The following is a 20867-nucleotide window of genomic DNA, read 5'->3' as shown; positions in this document are numbered from 1 at the left end:
ATTATGGCTCTATGCATTATGCATTGATGCCTGAGGAGATCCAACTTTGCTGTGATCTACTCAGATTCTTCTGATCTGCTCAGGCAGGGTGAGTATCTGGATGACAGAAATGGTAGGAGATACCAATCTTCTTTCAAAATGATATGGAATAAAGTATCACTAACAGCACAACTCAAAAGGAGATTCTTTTCTGGATGAGGTAAATTGTTCTGGGTGGACAGCAGAAATGACCCATATAATTCTCAACACAATTTCTTCACAGTTAGCCAACATCAAATAGAAGTCCCATTTTTAGCATGGAAAAAGATGTTTTCATTCATTTCAAATGACTTGCTTTTTTCAGTTCCCCTGTCTTACAGGCTATCACATATTAAGCACTTGATCTTCTCTAATGGAAAAAAAAAAGGAGTTTACACACTTGTCTATTTTATCACAGATTCATAACACAGAACTACAAATGCAGGTTAGCACCCACTGCTCATTTGAGTCCCTCACAGTAATGTCTATTGCCCTTTCTATCATCTTTCATAGCAGGAAGCACTGTAACTCTGGAGACCTTTGTGCTCTATCTACTATCCTCATCCTGAAAGAAGGTAAAGATAACTCAGAAGGTGAAGAAGGTTAGTGAGTGTTTTCTAATAGGCACCTACTTTATTCACTTGCTTAGAGGTAAAGAAAATAGAAACTGTGAAGAAAGAAAAGGAAGTAAGAGATGTATGCACTAACCTCTTAAGATTATTAAAAAACTTTAGCCTCTGGATATATACTGAAACTAAGAAATGAATCCTACTTTAGAAATAATCCAGTTATAAAAATAAACCTATCAAGGTTTGCAAGAGTATCTATCTTTCTAATCCATAATGTATCTGAAAATAGTCTAGCATTTTTTTAAAACTAGCTATACATTAACAGTGCCTGAAATAAATTATTACTAAAGTAAGTTTAAAAAAATGTTTGACCCTGTTCTTCTTAATATTCACATAATGATTTTCAGGATAAGCCTTCTCAAAACCTGAATTGCTACAGAGTCATAAAAGCAAGGATCAATGTGCAATTTACAGAGGTAAGTACCTCAATTATCCAGGAAAGGCAGGAAATAATAATGCTGTTAGTTACCCTTTAAGAAAACCACCGACCTAATCTATGGTCCTGTAACTTTTCAGCTTCTACAGATTTTACATTTGCATAATAACTGCCTTGAACCTCACTTAGCATGAGCTAATGGTAAGACTGAATAAACAACATCCATTCCTCGTCAAATCAGACCTTTTCACCAAATTCAGATGAAGAACAGATGGCCTTTACCAGTGTCATGTTTCTGTCAAACAGTCCTGACTCGCCTGCCAACAGTCTCAGGAGAGTTGCTCTCTCTACCAAGTGGTCCCACTGATTGCAGGTACATGGTACCTTTCTGGCAGCACTACAAACTGTCACTCCTCAGACTTTGCTCCAGGTGTTTTCAAAATACACTGGTGAACAGTAATGATGCACCCAGCAGGGGAGCTCCCTTTCCTAGGACAGAAGCCACCCTTTGGGAAGCAGAATGGTAGAATAAAACCTTTCAGCATTTTCTTGTACACCACAAAGTTTCCCTTTACTTAGTGAACCACAGAGAGGCAAAACTCTCATTCATTTTGGACTGGAAAACTTGTATGTCTAAGGCCTAGATGGAGTCGTGACTTCTACAAGTGAAGCAATATGAAATATGATGATTTTCAGTTGCCACAGATGTGTTTAAAACCATTTGTTTTAAACACATTGTTTAAAACCATTCCAAAATTGAAGGCAGTGCAGTCATATGTATAAACAGACACTATAAAAAAACAATAAAGGGCAGATACTCAAAACATATTCAAAGGTTTGGCTGTTGATAAATGCAATAAAAATGATATAATAGCAGTGAATTCTTACTCTTCTAAAGCCTGGAGCATGTTCCCAGGTTCTTCGAAGAACAGAATATCAATGACTTGGTCGTTCATGATTATATCTTCACTAAAGAGATCACCTGAATTAAACTGAGAATGCTCTGCTTTGTGGTTTTGGCTGAGTTCATGCTGCATCTCCTAAAACAAAATAAATAAAAAGTAGCAAGCTTTAGATTATATATAAAAATATACTGAGTGTCTGATGTAATTTTATTGCAGGTTAACTTGGGGTGAGAAGGTTCCTACTTAGCATCAAACTGCAGAGCTGGAAAGCATACAAACAGGTTGAGCAATTCAGATATGTAACTGAAATCAAATATACTACTTCATTTCAGGCTGATCCCTTTTAGTATATAACTGATCTGGAATACAAGTAAGGAAATGAATGGAGAAGACAGAACACTTGTGAAAGTGGTCAAAAGGTTGTCTTCCACTACAAACTTTCCAGGTAAATTTAAAAAAAATTGCTATGGTATACAAATTATTTATGATGAGATTAGAGTATTAGGAGGCGAACAACATGAAAAACTAATTCTATGCATGAGAGAAGAGACTCAGTTCAGAGACTCCCCTGAGATTGAGGGCTAGTAATATTACTATACAAATAAACCCCATTATCAATATCTTATGCCATGCCCAATCTGGACCTTTTTGTACTACTGTATTATCACAGTTTCTTCTGTAGTCACATCCTTTTCATTTAAAGAGATTAATTTTTCAGACCTAAAATAAATTAAAAAATATTGATTGTGTAATTTTCAGCCTCAGCAAGTAACGCTGCAAGTGATTTGTGAGCTACTCTGGTCAGTCCAGAGGGATGAGAGATCCACCACCATCTGGGTAGAGGAGGCCTTCAAACCTCTGAGCACATCTCCTAGAGGACTGCTCCAATCAGTCAGCACATTAATCTGACTGAGGTCTCTAGCTCCCTCCCACTCTACTTCACATAAATACAAAAATAAGGAAGGGCTGGAATTGGGCCAACTTGATTAATATTTATCAGACTGTATTTTCTCTCTCTGTTCCAGTATGTACTGAAATACTTCCGCCAAACTGGCATAGCTTGGATAAAGAACACTGCAAATGCTCCATCTCCAAACCCATCTGTTTTGCTTAATCAATCAAGAGGTTAAGGCACATCCAAATAACTAACAGACCAAAATTCAAATCTCTATTCCTGATAATCAGAAAAAAAATTTGTACCCAAGTCTGTTGTGCTTGAGGTAAATTGTCTACTCCCTTGGCAACTGCCTAAACCCAGACACATCCAGCCTCTGATTTTGACAGACAGAGGAGGAAGGGAGGAATATGAAAAGAAACTAATAGGCAAAGAGCAATCTCCCTCCAATCTAGAGCTAACATCCAGGTACTGACAGTAGCTGCTTTGACCAGGTTATCACTCTTACACTCACCTCTAAATCTGATTGTGCTAAAGAGTAGAGGTTGGAGAGATTGCATTACCTGTAAAACCCAATCCATCACTTGGTGGCTTTTTATTTATCTTCAAAAACAATCTTTGTTAGCAAGCTATATCATCAGATATGATCAATGAAAAAAATACACAAAGTACCCTCACAGAAAGTATGACTCACCTGGTTTTTACTACAGAAACTCCATTTTAAGATTTGGGTTCGGTAAACAATGAAAAAACCAGCACATGTCAATACAAAGGAGATGAAAAACGCGATGAAGAACCCTGCAGCAGTGATGGCATGGTGGTACAAGGTCTGGAATTAAAGATAATATCATTAAAACTGCATGTTAAATATATATAAAGGTCAGATAATAACTGTATTTTATGGATTATAACTGTAAGCAACACAGTAAATTATTTTTAAATGGTTTCATGCAACTTCAGAGTTTCGCAGCATTATAATTGCTACATTTTCATGGATATTTTCAAACAAGTGTGTATTTTCCAGAGGTTTATGAGTTAGCATGGTTCCTTATGTTCACCTAGTCCAAATTCCTGCCTAACTCCAAGCAACAGAAATCCCACACTGAGTTTTATGTACTGTGACTTTAGGGTGTTCTGTATCTGTTTTCCAAAGTTGCCAAACTCTTCTAAGTCTCATTGAAACTGATGGCACCTGATGTTGCTCAGAGGCTCTGACAAGTCAGTCAGGTGTTGGCAACCTTTAATTAATGGCCATTTATGGATTCAATAAAACTGAGTAAACACCATAGGGGGAAAGTACCAATATGAGTTCAGAATAAACATGCAACTGACAGTTAACAAACCCAATCTCTGTGCACCCTTGGTAGCCTCTGCATGAGCCTGAGTCACAAAAACGTAGCAGGAGCACTAGAACCGTGAGCCAAAACCCAACTTTGTAGGTCTTTCACTTTAGCTCTTATATTGAACTGCATTAAAAATTAATTTTTACTTCATGCTCCATGTAACAAATGTTAATGCAGTGTTTATTTAGTTCTTTGAGATCTTTGGATGCAAAAACATGGGACAGCTATTAGTATAATGTTTCACCACAAAGTAATCACTCTGCAGGGGCTAGGAACTGCAAATAATTAACATGATGCTTGCAAGCTGGGCCTGATCATCTCTCAGAGCAGAAACCTGACAGCATTCCATGGAGTCAACGGTAGTTCCACATAGGAAGAAATAATCAAACATGGTCCACAATCTGAAAAGGATTTATTCCAATCTAACAGCAGAATTTTATCCTTTTACAGCAGAATTTTATCCTTTACTGTCTGGTTTTTCTCTTTCTGATACATTTTTGTACACTGAAAATCCATCATATCTCTAACTACCTCGTGTCAGACTTTGCAATTTCACAGGCTCAGCTTCTCAAAGCTGCTAGAGATCCTCAGCGTTCATTGATTTCAACATGTTTTCAGCTGAATTACGCAATGATGTTAGCATCAAGGCATTAACATGGGCTACTATTTCACAGGTCCAAGAAGATTCAAGGTTTACTTCACAGCACTGTACACAAAGAATCAACAACTGCTCTAACTGGAAGAGGTATGCTTGGTTTCTTACTGTGTTTTGGTTTTTAATGTGCTTACTCGAAAATAATGAAACCCTTGAAGCACTTTGAGGTTCACTAAACTGTTTTGGGACCAAGTATTTATCTGAGTAAGCCACTCATATGCTGAATTCCTTCTAGGAGGTTGGAAAAGATCTCTGTCATCAAGTCCAACCCTTGACTGATCACTGCCTTGTCAACTAACCATCCTACTGCCATGTCCAGTCGTTTCTTGAACACCTTAAAGGATGGTGACTCCACCACCTCCCTGGGCAGCCTGTTCCAATGCTTCACTACTTATTCTAAAGCTGGAGAGAAGCTCACAGGACAGGCCCATGTCAAAGGAATTAGTGGTCTAGTCCTCCAGATCTATTCAGGTAAGCCCCATCAACAGGAACTTTAGATTTCAAACAACACAACCCTGGCAAAAATGTTCTACATTGAAACAAACTATTTTCTTCTTCCTAAACACAAATTATTCCAGTACTCCTGCCAACCAAGCCACAGCCAAGCCATCCTTTAAAAATGGCCCCTTGCAACAGCATCCTGACAAGGTTATGAAGTGTTAGGGGAGTAAAACAAGTTTGGTGAAGATTAGTCTAGTAAAGAACCTGGTGGATGCAGTGGGGAGTTTTTAATAAAAAAGAATAACACTGTTTGCTCTAATTAATGTAATTCTGAAGGTTTATCTAGCCTCTTAAAAACCACATTAATTCAGAAACCAAGAAAGTCATATTGGAAGAATGACTAGTTAAAAATGACAGGCAAACATAAACTATGCTGCTCTTACTGTAGTTTTATTTCTCAGGCTTGTGTATCAGCATCATACAGAAACCTTTCCTTGATAGGTGGAGGATAAGTTCACGCTTTTGCAAAGGCAAAAACTTTCTTGTGGTGGCTAGGCAGAGAAGCAGGTGAGCATATTCCTCACCACAGTTTTCTCTGCCTGGACAATTCTTCAAATGAAAAACCATAGCAAGGAATATAATGCAATTTGTAGATTTTCCATACTAAATATTGCTGTTTTAAGAAAAAAAAATCATCCTTTGAGTCCTGTTTTCTTCCTCTTAAAATCTGATAAGGCAGAATTTGGGTATGATTAATAGCGAACAGCTGAGTGATGAGACAGAAGGACAGCTCCTAGGATTTAGCTGAGATTGTTCATAAGTATAAACAGGAGAGGAAACATAATACCAAATCATAGCATTTACCTGAGTCTTTTCTTCTTCAGTTATGGTGAATGATGCTGTCAATGATACAAGATGTGTTTTATTCTGAGAGAGAAAAGAAAATTACCTGTATTAAAAGAAAAAAGAGCAGAATCCACTGGCACACAGCCCAGAGTCTCTAGAAAAGCCTCTCCTTGGGAAGATAATCTATACTTCTCATTAAGCTCAAATGAAACTGATAGGAAAATGCAGAGTACTTATAGGTAACACTAAGAGACATGGAAGCAGCTGCACTGTGGGATACACTCCCCTTCTCAGCACACAGAGGCATATCCCAGTGGATATCTGGGACGTCTGAAAATGCAGAGAACAGGGACCACAGTCAGTGCATGTCTCTACTCTTATCATTCCCTGTTTTTTGAAGTTTTGCTCTCTACCACTCTAGCACCATTCTCAAGCATACTAAACATTCTTTTCTCCAAAACAAGGGAGATACAGCAGTTGAAATGAAAATATATCTGCAGGTTCCAATTAAAAGCAATTAAGAAACCCACAGAAAAACTATCAAGCCATATTTAAGAACTGGAACATTTTAGTTCGGCAGAAACCACTTGTCCTGTCTCCCACTCAGAGCCAGGCAAACTGCAGCATTAGACCGGTTGTTTCAGAGCCTGATGCAACTGAGTTCTCAAAAATCATCAAGGATTGAGATTGGGTTTTATACAAAAACTGTGAAGAGCAAAATAAAGTTGTGAAGTAAATACCTGTGATGTACTCCTGAAAGTTAGCTTTGCGGGCAGTGACAAGACCCTTCCATCCCACGTTTCTTTTGCATCAAGAAGTGCAGAGTAGTTGATTGTAAAGTGTTCTCCACCTGTTACAACAGAGAAAAAAACCCAATCGTGTAGACTAAGCAGGTGAGGTACATCTGCCAGTACAATAGTGGCCTCTAAGTAATTGTGCCTGTGTTCTCTTACACAGAACAGGAGCTACACTGACTTGAAAACAACCCAGAACAGTTACACATCTTTTTTCACACAAGATGATGGCGTGAATCTCTGAAGAGCTGAGCACCCAGCTGAGCTTGGCTGCAGTTACAGACGTTTTCCAAATTTGAAAAGAAAGTTCAGTATGAATAAAACATCTGAGCTCTTTAGGTTCCCCTTTAGACTGTATTTCCTGGCCAGCAAAAGTGCCCTCCTAGGAACCACACTGCTCAGAAGACTGACCTCAAGGGAATTCAGCAGAGGAGGTGGGCAGAGCCCACCAGCATAGTCCAGGGAGAAGAGATATGGATACATTTGCTCTGGCCCAGGAAAATTTCTCAAAGATCCCTGGGGAAGGCTTGGGACAGCAATGGAGCTTTTCCTTTCTGACACAGCAGATGCTCCACATCAAGAGTAGAGATTTCATGGCCACTTGAGCCCAGCAACATTCTTCGTATCTGCTGCCTCTAAGAACTCAAGCAAATTCAGCCCAAGATCTGAAAACTGCATTAAATGATGCCCCAAGCTATTGAAAAGCATGATTTTTTGATACTAAAACTCCACATGAGATATTTTTAAATATTTCTTTTACAGAACAGACAACCTACATTAGAACCACTAATTGGCTGGTGCTCCTCTTGTTGAAACCAAAGAGAAATATGACAGATTTCAGCTGAATTTTGATTCACAGTGCACTGGAATACTGCTCTTCCACATGTGCAATCAGGGGTATTTCGCTGCAGATTTCATTACCTTGCAAGAATCTTTTCCTGTAAATCTGTATGCCATCTATGGTCTTATTCCCACTGGTATTTTGAACATGTAGACCAGTGATGTTGTCCAGGAGGATAAGATCTGTAATGTTTGCTGCAAGCAACGTGTTGGTGTTGTTAATCATCAGCATAATGTATGCAGTTTGAGGGTCATGCTCAACATCAATCTGAAAAGAGAAACATCAATATTAATGGTGCAAACAGCTGTATGTGCATCTCAACAGCAAAATTCATAGTCTTGATGACAAATAAAACTTCATTCTACGTGTAAACTTATTTTCTGAAGGCATTCTGAGTGACCTGCAAATGATACTACACTGTTTGATCCCAAGGAGATTTTAATCTTCAGTACGTCCAGTTGTTGCTTGGAGACAAAGTGGCAGGAAGTCCAAAGTTGGAAATAAAGCTATTGCAGAACCAGAAGTGTAACCAAGAATCTGAGTACCCCCATGATATCTCACACAATACAAAACTGGACAATAACTTTGTAACAAGAGCCTGGAAAATTCTGAAGTTTGAACTTCTGTACCACGAGGATGTTTCATCTGCAAGCTGCCCAAGCTGCAAATTCATTCTCTCCATGCAGTTTTGGTCTCTATTTCCCTTGTCTCACAGCAACCAGACTCTCTGAAGGATGCCAGCTTGGCTCACCCTTCTCATGTGAGGGCAGATGGAGCCACCAGTGGATTTTGGAGTTCATGGCTGTGCTTCCAGTTAGGGCTGAAGGTCATAGGCTAATCACCAATCTCTAACAATATGCACTCATATGATTTTATTTATTTATTCCACTAAGCCTGTAAGTCTTCTTGAGCAATTATACTCTCTAAATGAAACTTGCTTACTGACCTCTCACCTTCCAAACTGCCTTTCCCTATAACTCATACTAAACCAGAATTGTCTAAATCTTTATGAGGTCAATAATAATGAGGTGCCCTATAGCATAGCCATGATGATTTCTCAGACTTCTAAAAATAACACCAAATTAACTCTGGAAGCATAGGTAAAATTCAAACACCCCAGGTTCAATAAGGGTATTTCTGCAGAAAGATGTTGGAAAAATCCTGACTCCAAGAAGTAAATATATGACACTTTCATGCTCTGAGGAGCCACTCGTGGTAGTAGGAGGAAAATGTGCAAAATTCACTTTTTCCTCATTTAAAACAGCTAAAGACCACCATATGGCCAGTCTGTCTCTTAGCATGAAAGCATCTGTTCAGATGAATTAGGATTGAAGCAGATGACAATGAAAGCCAAGGAAAATAAAATGTGAACTGCATTTGAAGGTGGAAGACAGTCACATATAATTGAACAGTTTTCAGTAATTTACAACTAATAGCACTTCAAAATTATTTTCTGATAATTCCAGCATCTAAAACAGATTACCTTTGGTCTTGTACAGCAGGACTTCAGAATTTGTAATGAGCCTGTGTGAGGCTGTGCTGTGAAGAGCCGAAAAAAACAAGATACGACAGGCTCAAACTCTGAGACACTCTGGTATAAAAACTGGGAATCTACAGCCAAAAAACCAGAAGGTTCTGTGTTACTGCCTCCTACATCTGAAATGCTCACCATTCAGCCTCATTAATTACGTTATGCTGCCATTTCAATAACAACATTATAGGTAATTAGTGCCATGAGATGTGATGCATATTCATTCTTCTCTATGCAAATGATGTGGTGCAGGTTTGTTGTGGTTTAACCCCAGCTAGCAACCAAGAACCACACAGCTGCTCATACACCCCCACCGAGGGGATTGGCGAGAGAATTGGAAAGGTGAAAGCTAGAAAAACTCACGGGTTGAGATAAAGACAGTTTAATAGAGAAAGAAACAACCACACACACAAGCAAAGCAAAACAAGGAATGAATTCACTGCTTCCCATGGGCAGGAGGTGTTCAGCATCTCCAGGAGAGCAGGGCCCCATCACGCGTAACGGTTCCTTGGGAAGACAAACACCATCACTCCAAACATCCCCCCTTCCTCCTCCCACTATATACTGAGCATGATGTCATATGGTATGGAATATCCCTTTGGTCAGTTTGGGTCACCTGTCCCAGCTGTGTCTCCTCCCAATCTCCCATGCACCCCCAACTTCCTCACCAGTGTGGCAGTATGGGAAGCAGCAAAGACCTTGGCTCTGTGTAAACTCTGCTCAGCAGTAATAAAAATATTTCTGCATTATCAACCCTGTGCCCTGCACAAATCCTAAACATAGCTCCATACCAGCCACTGTGAAGAAAGTTAACACCACTTCAGCCCAAACCAGTACAAGGTTATAATGTCACCTCTTCTGTACTTGTTACTGAATCCTCCACCCTCATATGCAGCATTTCAGTGGCAGAATTCAGACTGGTTGTAAAGTGGGATGTACTTTCTCTCTCCAAGGGACAGGTAAGATCAACTGTCTGTAATTATGGAAATTCAGACTGGCTTCATACCGTGTACAAAAAAAGAAAAAAACAGGAAAAAAAAGAAAGGAAAAGTAACAGCCTACATAAATCTATCAACCTATGCTGCATAAAGTAAAATTAAAGGGAAGGTTTAAAAGCTTCTTCTAGTAGGGAGGTTTTGCTCCTCATAAGCATTTACACAAACCAAATGAAACCTTTAATTTCATTCAACACTGTGCTGTAGGTGAGTCCCACTGCATATGCAGACCATGGCACAATTGCTTTTCTATGGGTGTGTGCTAGGATGCTCAAAGACACCATGGCCATCACAGGGCTCAGTGCCTCATCTTCCAAATGAAGTCCATGCCCGACACAGGTAGGGCACCCAAGGTTTGGCCAGGAGAGTATCTCAGAAGACTTATCTCACCCTCTAAAGTTTGTCTCTATCCCTACTATTCTAGAGCTCATTGGAATTTGCCCATTTATAAATTCACAGTGAAGTTTTTACTTAGACCACAATCCCAAATCCCCTGAAGGCTGAGAGATTTCACTGACTTCTGTTTTGAATCAACATTGCCAAACTATGCCTCTTACAGAGGGTGCAACCACCTTACATCAGAATGGACATACTCCCAAATACTCGCCATGGAGACAGTTCTGCTCCCACATTTTTTGAAGGACATTTGGGTACAAACTTCTTACCAAATTAACAAGACAAATGTAAGAAAACTTACCATACCACATTTCTCAAAGGTTATTCCAAATTCAGAAGACAGTGACATATTGGACACATCTTCAGGCTATGGAGGAAGGGCAAAAGTCTATATTATAACTCACAAACTGCAGCATGAGTTAAATTATGTAAATAATGAAATTGTTTAAAAAATATTAGAGGTAAAATCACCTTCTAATTTAAGAGCTTTGTTGTCCTAACAGTTAATCTCTTTTTCTAGTCCAAATGTGTATGAATTACTTATTCCCGCAAGTAATTATTAGAATCTGATCTGATATATTCATATTTTGGCTGTCAAAATTCCCTATCAAAATACAGTGTGCACAAAGTTCATCAGACTACAGAGATCCTTTACATTACTAAGTGTCTACCAGAATCTACACAACAATCACATCTATGTGCCACAGTAATTCTCTGGAAGTCTCACAACTAGCTGGTGTTGCTGAAACCATCTCAAATGAACATAATCACCTGAGACAGAACTAGAAATATACTAATGGGGTAGTAAATTCCCAATAACATTCACTTCTGATATAATTGCTACAATCCTTACAAATATTACAAGCGGCAAACAATCTTTTACTGACCAGCTGGTGGTTAACATCAGACTCTCGTTTGAACAAAATCTTCTTTGGCCATGAGGGTATCAAGGAAAACAGCGAATGGCTCCACTGGTTGTCTGAGGCTGCAGAAGTCAAGTACTGGTGAGGGGCTTTGCTTGCTTGAATGACCAGAGCTAAGGGCACCACTGAAAACCAAGACAACATTCAGCATTAGAGCTAAAGCTTGATCCTGTGTGACAGCCACTTGGTGCAGATTCCTGTCAGGGATGGGGTTTGTCTGCTCTGCTCTCATGAGACCACACATGGAATACTGCGTGCAGTTCTGGTGCCCTCAACATAAGAAGGACATGGAACTGTTGGAGCAAGTCCAGAGGAGGCCACAAAGTTTTTAAGACGACTGGAGCATTTCCTCTATGAAGACAGGTCAAGGGAGTTGGGGCTGCTCAGCCTGGAGAAGAGAAGGTTGTGTGGAAAGCTCATTAGCACCTTCCAGGATCTGAAAGGGCTCCAGGGAAGCTGCAGAGAGGGACTCTGTGTTAGGAGTTGCAGTGAGAGGACAAGGGGTAACAGATTCAAATTGAAGGAGGAGAAATTTAGGCTAGATATTAGGAAAATGTTTTTTACTATGAGTGTAGTGAAACACTGGCCCAGGTTGCCCAGGGAGGCAGTAGATGCCCCAACCCTGGCAGTGTTCAAGGCCAGGTTGGATGAAGCCTTGAGCAACCTCCTCTGGTGGGAGGTGTCCCTGCCCAGGGCAGAGGGCTGGGATGAGATGATCTGTTCCAACCCCTAAAATTCTATGATTTGTGGTCACTGGTGCTCTGTGGGCACACAGTGACCAGAATGTTCTCCCTCAAAGCACTTAAAATCAATACAGGCAGCAGAGACTGAGGGCAGACAGGGAAGAGAAATGGGATTTGCCCCACAAAACCCAGCAGCAGTTAGAACAAAACTGTTTCCTGTCTAGGGAACTCCCATATACCCCACAGAAAACTTCTTGCTATTTAAATGTAAAGCGTCTAATGCATGAATTAAAAGGTTTCATCCCTTAAATCAACTGTTAATATTTTCAACACAAAGATATTTTCAGCAAAGCATAAATAATTGAAGACTTGTACAACGTGAGTGGCCTCAGTGCTAAAGGTGTACTGCTTCAAAGATACAGCCTGTTAATTATGCATTGGCTGTGCCAATATATATTCAGAACTGAAATATTTTTCAGTTGAGTAAGGGTCTCAGTTACATTTCAGCTGAACTGAAGCGCTGTCAAATCAAATGTTCCTCAATTTAGTAGCCAGCAATATAAATTCTGGCTTATACTCTTAGATTTTTATGGAAGAGTAGCCAATGATACCACAGAAAATAACAGGCATAGTTTTGAAATAATATCACTTAGACCTCCTACAGTAAAAGCACCTATGACATTAATAAAAGGAGCTTATACTAAAAATTAATAATTTAATATGTTAAATTGTCAAAAGGTAAAGCTGCTGAATTAAGAGTAGAATGTCATGAAAATTTCAAAACGATAGCTGGCTTTGTTTAAAGAAGATACTTTTTTCATTCTTTACATATTATTTCTCATATATTACTTTTTTAAAAATCCCATATTTTAATCATCAGCAATACCAATATGAACAAAAGCTCTCACTGAAAGGCAAATATTCTTCTCAAATGACTTTCTTCTATTAAAAAACTATTATATATTAATGAAATATGAAAAGGTGAAGACACTAAAATCTCATTAATATGAGAAGCAGCATTTTTTTTGAAAAGCCACTGCTTTGGTGGAAGAACAACACAGAGAAATACTATTAGCTGCAAATACAAAAGGCATGATCAGAGCACTCAGAATTCGATCCTCAAAAGGAGGTCCTACAAAGGGCCTTGAAGCATTGATGCACATGAATCACTGAAAAGATGTGTGTTAGCATGATGAGTGAGATGCAGCCCTATTGCTCACAGAACCCAGGTGAACATTCACACCTCAGGGAGCTTCCCTGTCTTCCCATGCTGGAATAGTATGGAATAGTATTATTTAGGAATGAGTAGTTTATATTGAACAAAATTGTGTCTATGTGGTTCAGGGAAAGCCAGTGTTTATATTTTATGATAATTTTTAATTCACTTCTCTAAGTTTTACATAAATACTTAAGCTACTGTTAAACAGTGCAATAGACTCAGCCTAATTTAGGGACTGTAAAAATAACACGGCAAACTTGTGAGAACAGGAAAATGCAGAATTACTATACAAAATGACCACATATCTTTGGGGTTGGAATTTTTTCAGGATAATCAAGCGTGGTATATTTCTATTTCAAGACTAAGCAACAGCCCAAATCACTCAGGATGACACTAGTGCTGACTTCTAACTGCAGTACAGACCTGCTAGCTGCCAATCTGAGCCCACCTGGACATGGCACTCCCCAGCAGATCCATCCCACCTCCAATGGCTCTAAACCTGCATTCTGACTACTGAACCAAGCCTCTTCACAGTTATGTACAAATATATCCAAACATTGAAATAAATTCACTTTATATATGCTGTGTCTCTCATAGACTAAAGCAGTTGCCACCCCATTCCTATGAAGGTGCAGCACCTTCTCCATTTTGTTTTCTTGGAAGACTACAGGAAATGCACCTTCCTTTACAGAAAGCAGAAACCCTGAATGGAGCTTCTTTGTAGGGCTTTGTGAGAGTCAGAAGTCAAAATAGCAAAATGTATGAACTGGGTGGAGCAACTACTATCTTTAAAGTACTTCTTTTTCATCAGAAAATTTTAGATGAGGGCAGTCAGCCAACAAGCAGTAGGTAATTTCTTCATAAAACATCTTTTGCTCTTGTGCCCTATGCAGTATAACATCTCCATCAGCACACCCAACTGTACTTTTCATGTGACAGCTAATCCTGATACTCCCCCTCCGGAGAGCATCAAGTCCACAGTAACCAGTTTAACTAACTGATCATGTTCCTTGACTGAATAAATCTCTGGATTACTAACTACACAGATGAGTCTGTTTTCAAGTTGTGCTTTGTCATCACTTACAATCCCAAGATAATGTGCCCAGCTCCCAGCAGAAGTCTTTAGGCATGTTATTTGGCTGCTCCATCATCTGTAATTGGAGGTTGGGGATTTTGCAGGTTTTCAACATTATGTTAAGCAGACTCAACGTTGATGGTGATTACAAGGATGTCCCTGCAAATCCGTTTTTATCTCCCAGCACTGTGTAAGGTTTTGCTTAAATAGATTCAACCAGTATGACACATGTCCATACAGCAACATGTGTCACTGCCCTTCTCCAGAAGTTTTCTCATCCTTCCTATAAATTTTTAACAATATAGGCTGTTGTATAACACCCTGGTTTCCCTGCCAGTAAAACAGCGCTTTTCTACAGCATTATTTTTTCTAGTAGTGACTGTCAGTTAAATAAAGTAACTTTTTCCTGATCTGCATATATTTAACTGTCACTAGAACAGCTGACCTACAAGAACATAACTGCTTTTCCACATAACTTGCTGCACACTCTTACTATCAAGACATCATAGTTGTATTTCTCAATTCATCTGCTCTCTCTTTTCAGGTAAGTTCCTAGACGGATCACAGATGGCTGATGACTACTTGAAAAGCTGGATGCTGAATATCTGAGAAAAGATGGTACAGGAATAACACATTGTGTGGTTTTCACATACAGATTTCTATTCTGAAATTGTTCTGGTTTTTTTTGTTTTTTTTTTAACAAATACTACCACTTGACTCCTGAAGCCTGTCACTAAGAAGCACTGAGCTTTCTTTCGGATACCAGGCTGCTCAGAAGTGAGAATTGTTTCCAGGGTACCATCATCAGTGCCATTCAGAGATGCATCCCAATTCTGACAGTGACACTGAGGTCTCCTTGTTCCTTCCACTCTTTTCTTCTTACTGCTTCAACCTTTGCCATTTTTCTGACTGTTTTCAGCAAAGCCATTATCAGAGTTGCACAGTCTTCACTTCTGTTGGTTTCTAAATGGAAACTATTTCCACTCCTTTTCGAAACAAAAACTTTGCAAAGCAGGGGAACAGTTTCAGCTTTACACACAGCCCACACAGGCCCCTCTCAACCAGGATTCCCAGGCTGCCTCCAGGTATTCCTGGACTACAATGCCTGAGGCCAAAACATTTCTCAGCAAGCAAATTAGCAGAGCATGAGGCTTGATCTGGGGCTTTCCTGTAAACATCTCCAAAGATGCCAAGTGAAACAGTTAATCAAAGAAAGGCAGTAATTTAACTTTCTTTTGAGATGTGAGACAATATTTAAGAAAAAATTGCCTTTGTTTTTCCTTAATTAAAAATTCCACATTTTTACAATGTATTCTCAAGCTGTTAAATATTTTCTCTTACTTTTAATTAGCACATTAGCAAAATGTTTTCCCATGATTTAATCCTACATAAACCCAATATAAACAGATATGCCAGAAGTCTGTCTTAAACTGCATATTCCTAGCTAATTACCAGTGCTGGTAGATCAACTTTATAATGAATTACAAAATTAAAACCTGAAAATAAATATTAATATAGCTGAACCAGCTGGAAGATTGGTGGAACATTTTACCACTCATGTTACTACAGCATTAATTCAGTCCCACGTTGCAGTGTCACCACCACATGAAATGACAAATGGACAGATGAACAAAACAGTCTCTGCTATTCAATTTTCTTTGCCATTCTCCCTAGGTAGTTATTTGCCACTCCAGATTTGCGTGTTATTGCTTGGCTGGTGACTTTTCGCTGTTTTGGGCCTCCAGCTGCCACACTCAAGGCACAGTCAATATGTTTAGGCAGGAGGGCTCCCCACTGCCAGCTCCACTGCATGTACTCACGGTTCAGAAGTGCAAATATTGAGGATCCAACCTGGTACGTAACACCCTTACTGTGTGGAGTGTGGCAACAGTGGGTCTGTGTTCATACAGACTGGGTGTAGAAGGATGGGTGTCTAAGAAAAGAAATTGTTCCCTGTTTGTGGCCAGCATAGTGTCCTTTGCTAAGAAATTACTTCTGTGTCACAACACAAGCCTTTACCAGTGGACTAAATGGGCTGAGTCCTGAATGTGTTAGTGGCACAGACAGCCTGCCATTAGAAAGGGAGATGTAACACTACAGTGCCTTACTTGTTCGTCATAGAAGTTAAGGTGAAGGTTATTCACAGAATCATGGAACCATCAGGGCTGGAGGAGACCTCTAAGAATGAGTGCAACCATTAACCTGCCACTCTGCTGTAACCCCTAATGCCTAAACCAGTGTCAGATCCAGATGCCTCTTAAACACTTCCACAGATGGCAACTTCACCATCACCACTCTGGGCAACCTATTTCAGTGCCTGACCACCCTGACAGGGAAAACATCTTCCTAGTATCTTATCTTAGAATCTCCCCTATCTCAGATTATGACTGTTCCCTCTAGTCCTCTCATGGCAGACATGGCAGAAGAGACCATTTCCCAGCTCTCTACAACCTCTTTTTGGGTCGCTGTAGAGAGCCATGAGGTCACCCCTGAGCCTCTCCTCAAGGCTAAACAAACTCCAACTCTAAGCCATTCCTCATACAACATGTGTTCTGAACCTTTTAGGAGCCTCGCTGCCCTTGGCTGGACTCGCTCCAGCGCCTCAATGTCCTTTTTTAAGTGAGGGGCCCAAAACTGAGCACAGCACTGAGGTGTGACCCCACCAGTACCAAGTACAGAGGGTGACCACTGCCCTAGTCCTGCTGCCACACTATTCTTGATATAGGCCAAGATGCCATTGGCCTTCTTGCCCACCTGTGCACACTGCTGGCTCATATTGAGCTGCTGTCACCACCACTCCCAAGTCACTTTCTGACCAACAACTCTCAAGCCACTCCTCCCCCAGACTGTAGCACTGCATTGGGCTTGTTGTGTCCCAAGTGCAGGACCAGCACTTTGCCTTATTGAATCTCATGCAGTTGTCCTCAGCCCATTGATCAAGTTGGTAGAGGTCTCTCTGTAGAGCTTTCCTACCCTCAGGCAGATCGACACTCCCACCCAACTTAGTGTCATCTGCAAATTTACTGAGGTGCACTCAATCCCCACATCCAGATCATCAATCAATATGTGAAATAAGACTGACTCCAATACTGAGCCCTGGGGAACACCACTAATGACTGGTCACCAATTGGATTTAGTTTCATTAACCACAACTCTCTGGGCCATCCAGACAGTTTTTTACCCATTGAAGAGTCCACCCATCGAAGCCATGAGCAGCAAGTTTTTCTAGAAGTATGTTGTGAGAGACATTGTAAAATGCTTTACTGAAGTCCAGAGAGACCACAACCACAGCCTTCCCTTCATCCACAAAATGGGTCACTTTGTCATAGAAGAAGATCAGGTTGGTCAAGCAGGACCTTCCCTTCATAAATCCATGTTGAGTGGGCTTGATCCCCTGGTTGCCCTGAATGTGCTGTGTGATGGCACTCAGGATCATCTCCATGACCTGGCCTGAAACCAAGGTTAGGCTTACAGACCTGTAGCTCCCTGGATCCTCCTTCCAGCCCTTCTTATAGATGTGTGTCACGTTTGCCAATTTCCAGTCAGCTGGAACTTCTCCAGTTATCCAATCTATAGTCTTACAACAGGTTTGCAGTAAAGACTCCAATAAATTCTTAAGGCTCCCATTCCTTTACAGCCCATCCTAACCTGCCAAATTACAGCAGGAAAGTCAAGACTCTGACAAGTTTGTGAAATGCCAAATTCAGAATTAAAAACTAACTGACACTGAGGGGGGAAAAAAAAGCAATTTAAGACGTTAATTCTAATTCATAGCTCTCAAGGGCTGAATACTTCATATTTCACAGCCTCATTTGCTTTCCCCCCACAAATTTATCAGCGAAGCTTTGAACAACCTTGCTTTATTTCAGTGGGGAAAAAAGGAGTTATATATGCTTAAGTTTTTTGTTGTTATAAATTATTCCCTGTCTTCAAAACCATCCAGCACACAAGATCCCATTTGAAGCCCTTTCAATTACACACAACAATGAACAGGCAAAGGTAGCAATTTACTGTATTTGATTTTGAATGTTGCCATTAGCTTTTCTTGTTACAATGTCAAAGAAACTATGGACCTCAACAAGACAAAACAAATCTCCTTTTCAGACCCATTCTGAGTAAGACAGAGCAGACTCAAACATAACTCTCAGAAATCCACTGTGTTCTCCAGTCACAGGAATATTCTGTGGTTGCCGTTTCTCATGTAAAAAAACCCTTCCAACCAAAAGCCTGAGATCAGTGTGCTGCCACAAACCATTTCACACCTCGGCACACTGCTGTTTCCAATGACAAAGGTTTTATGCGAAGTTCCCATCTCACTGCTTTTATTCAGAGATTCTTCTCTAAGAACTAAAGCCTAGTACTATAATTAAGCAAATCACCAAAAATTTAGCTTTAAATATGTCTAAAATTCATGTTTATTAGAATGGGACAATTCTCAGTAAAAAAATCAAACACAGCATTCCGTGCTTGCAGTAACCCCTCATTTAACATGCATATTTACCTACTAACAAAATGTCAGTTTCACAGAATCAGAGAATCGTTTAGGTTGGAAAAGACCTTTAAGATCAAGTCCAACCATTAACCCAGCCTTGCCATGTCCACCACTAAACCATGTCCCTCAGTGCCACATCTGCATGTCTTTTAAACACCTCCAGGGACAGCATGGTGACTCAACCACTTCCCTGGGTAACCTGTTCCAATGCCTGCCGAAGAAATTTTTCCCCATATCCACCTAAACCTCCTCTGGCACAACTTGAGGCAATTTCCTCTTATCCTATCACTGGTTACTTGGGAGAAGTAACAGAGGTCCCACATGAACCTGCTTTTCTCTAGGCTAAACAACCCCAGTTCTCCCAGACTTGTGCTTCAGCCCCTTCACCAGCTTTGCTGCCCTTCTCTGGACTCGCTTGAGCACATCAATGTCCTTCTTGCAGTGACGGGCCCAAAACTGAACTCAGTATTCAAGGTGTGGCTTCACCAGTGTCCAGTTCAAAGGGATGATCACTGCCCTGGTCCTGCTGGCCATGCTATTTTCAACCACTAACGAAAGAGTACTGCATGTTAAAATCTTCCAATTGCCTCACTGTTTTTTTAGCATCAGAAGGTTCTTCTGAAGCACAAAATCTCACACTTTTCTTCCCTCAGTGGATGGTACTTGAATAATATGCAAACCATCAGAAAGCAAGATGCATGCAGCAAAGATGACATTGAATAAATACAGAGGAAAAAATAACAAAGCTCGGCAAATCTGAATTATTTGCTTTCGCATTTACCTTAATAAACTCATTTGTGAATTAGCCATGGCACGGGGCAAGGAAGGTATCTCACTAGATGATTGCTTCAGAGGGTGTAATTTCTTGGCAAATGCATGTAATTAAATCTCTTGAGGAACTGCAGTGATGGGGAGATTTATTTCAGACATTGCATTGTCCTGTTAATGAGCTGTAGGAGGATGTCATAACATTTCAGGGTACTCCACCACACTTGGGTGAGGTATCACACTACTTATGATACACAATAAAGAAAATAAAGACCAGAGACAGAGAAACTAAGTGATTTGTTCAAATTTACACAAAGAGCCTGTAGCAGTTAGCCCTCAGATGCAGCTACTCCAAGCTGTAAGGGACTTAGCTCTAAGTATCAGGGTAGCCTAAGTGATCAGATTAGGCAACTACCACTGGAGATGCTCAATGTACCTGAGAACACTGACAAGAATACTTGATACCTGCTGTAAAGAGTATTACCATCCCAGCAACACTTCCAGACCTACTATATCTGCTCTAGGACAAAGTGTATTAGCTACTGTAATTGTGAAGACCTTGGAAAATAGCTTCAAGAGTAGGTATTGCAACAGTGTTAGTAAATTCACAGAGGTGAAAGGAGAGGAAACAGTTACATACCTGTGATTCCTAGGCATCCCATTTCTTTCTGAAGCCACAGATTGTTTTTAATAACCTAGAAGAGAGCAATTACAGAAAAGAACTGTTTTCATAAATGTCTATTACAGAACCTTTATGCTGAATTCATGTTTCACAGTTACACAGGACCCTATCCCACAAAGCCTTGACTTTCCCAAAATTAACTACCAGAAGAGATACAACATGGCTTTAGAGATCTCCCACAGCTTGCTAGCAGTATTAGGCTCTGCTGTCTCCCAGTTTGGCTATGCACACTCGGGGCTCAAATTGTACTTATACTTTGTATTATCAGGCTGAGCCTCTGCACAGCACTGGAGTGAATGTTTTGCTATTAAGTTGTTCTTATAAAATTATCTTTCTTTGCCATTTTCAAAGGCATATTTG

At 40.1% G+C, this 20867-nt stretch overlaps 1 protein-coding gene across 1 annotated transcript in view; it reads right to left on the bottom strand.

Moving 5' to 3' along the window:
• EVC2 (Ellis van Creveld syndrome 2) overlaps positions 1–20487 on the bottom strand; it is a 55744-nt gene extending 35257 nt beyond the window's left edge. Inside the window, exons 1-8 of the mRNA XM_009077059.1 lie at positions 20466–20487; positions 11553–11713; positions 10967–11032; positions 7824–8010; positions 6849–6958; positions 6127–6189; positions 3518–3652; positions 1912–2063 (exon numbers count right to left, since the gene is read on the bottom strand). Of these exons, the coding sequence (XP_009075307.1) occupies positions 1912–2063; positions 3518–3652; positions 6127–6189; positions 6849–6958; positions 7824–8010; positions 10967–11032; positions 11553–11713; positions 20466–20487 (896 nt within the window). The remainder of the gene's footprint in view (positions 1–1911; positions 2064–3517; positions 3653–6126; positions 6190–6848; positions 6959–7823; positions 8011–10966; positions 11033–11552; positions 11714–20465) is intronic.
• Between the last annotated feature and the right edge of the window lie 380 nt (positions 20488–20867).

Source organism: Acanthisitta chloris, unplaced genomic scaffold, assembly GCF_000695815.1.
Source record: "Acanthisitta chloris isolate BGI_N310 unplaced genomic scaffold, ASM69581v1 scaffold9126, whole genome shotgun sequence".
In the NCBI taxonomy this organism is placed as follows: domain Eukaryota; kingdom Metazoa; phylum Chordata; class Aves; order Passeriformes; family Acanthisittidae; genus Acanthisitta; species Acanthisitta chloris.
The sequence above is the reverse complement of the archived record's forward strand: the minus strand, read 5'-3'. Positions and strand labels throughout refer to the sequence as shown.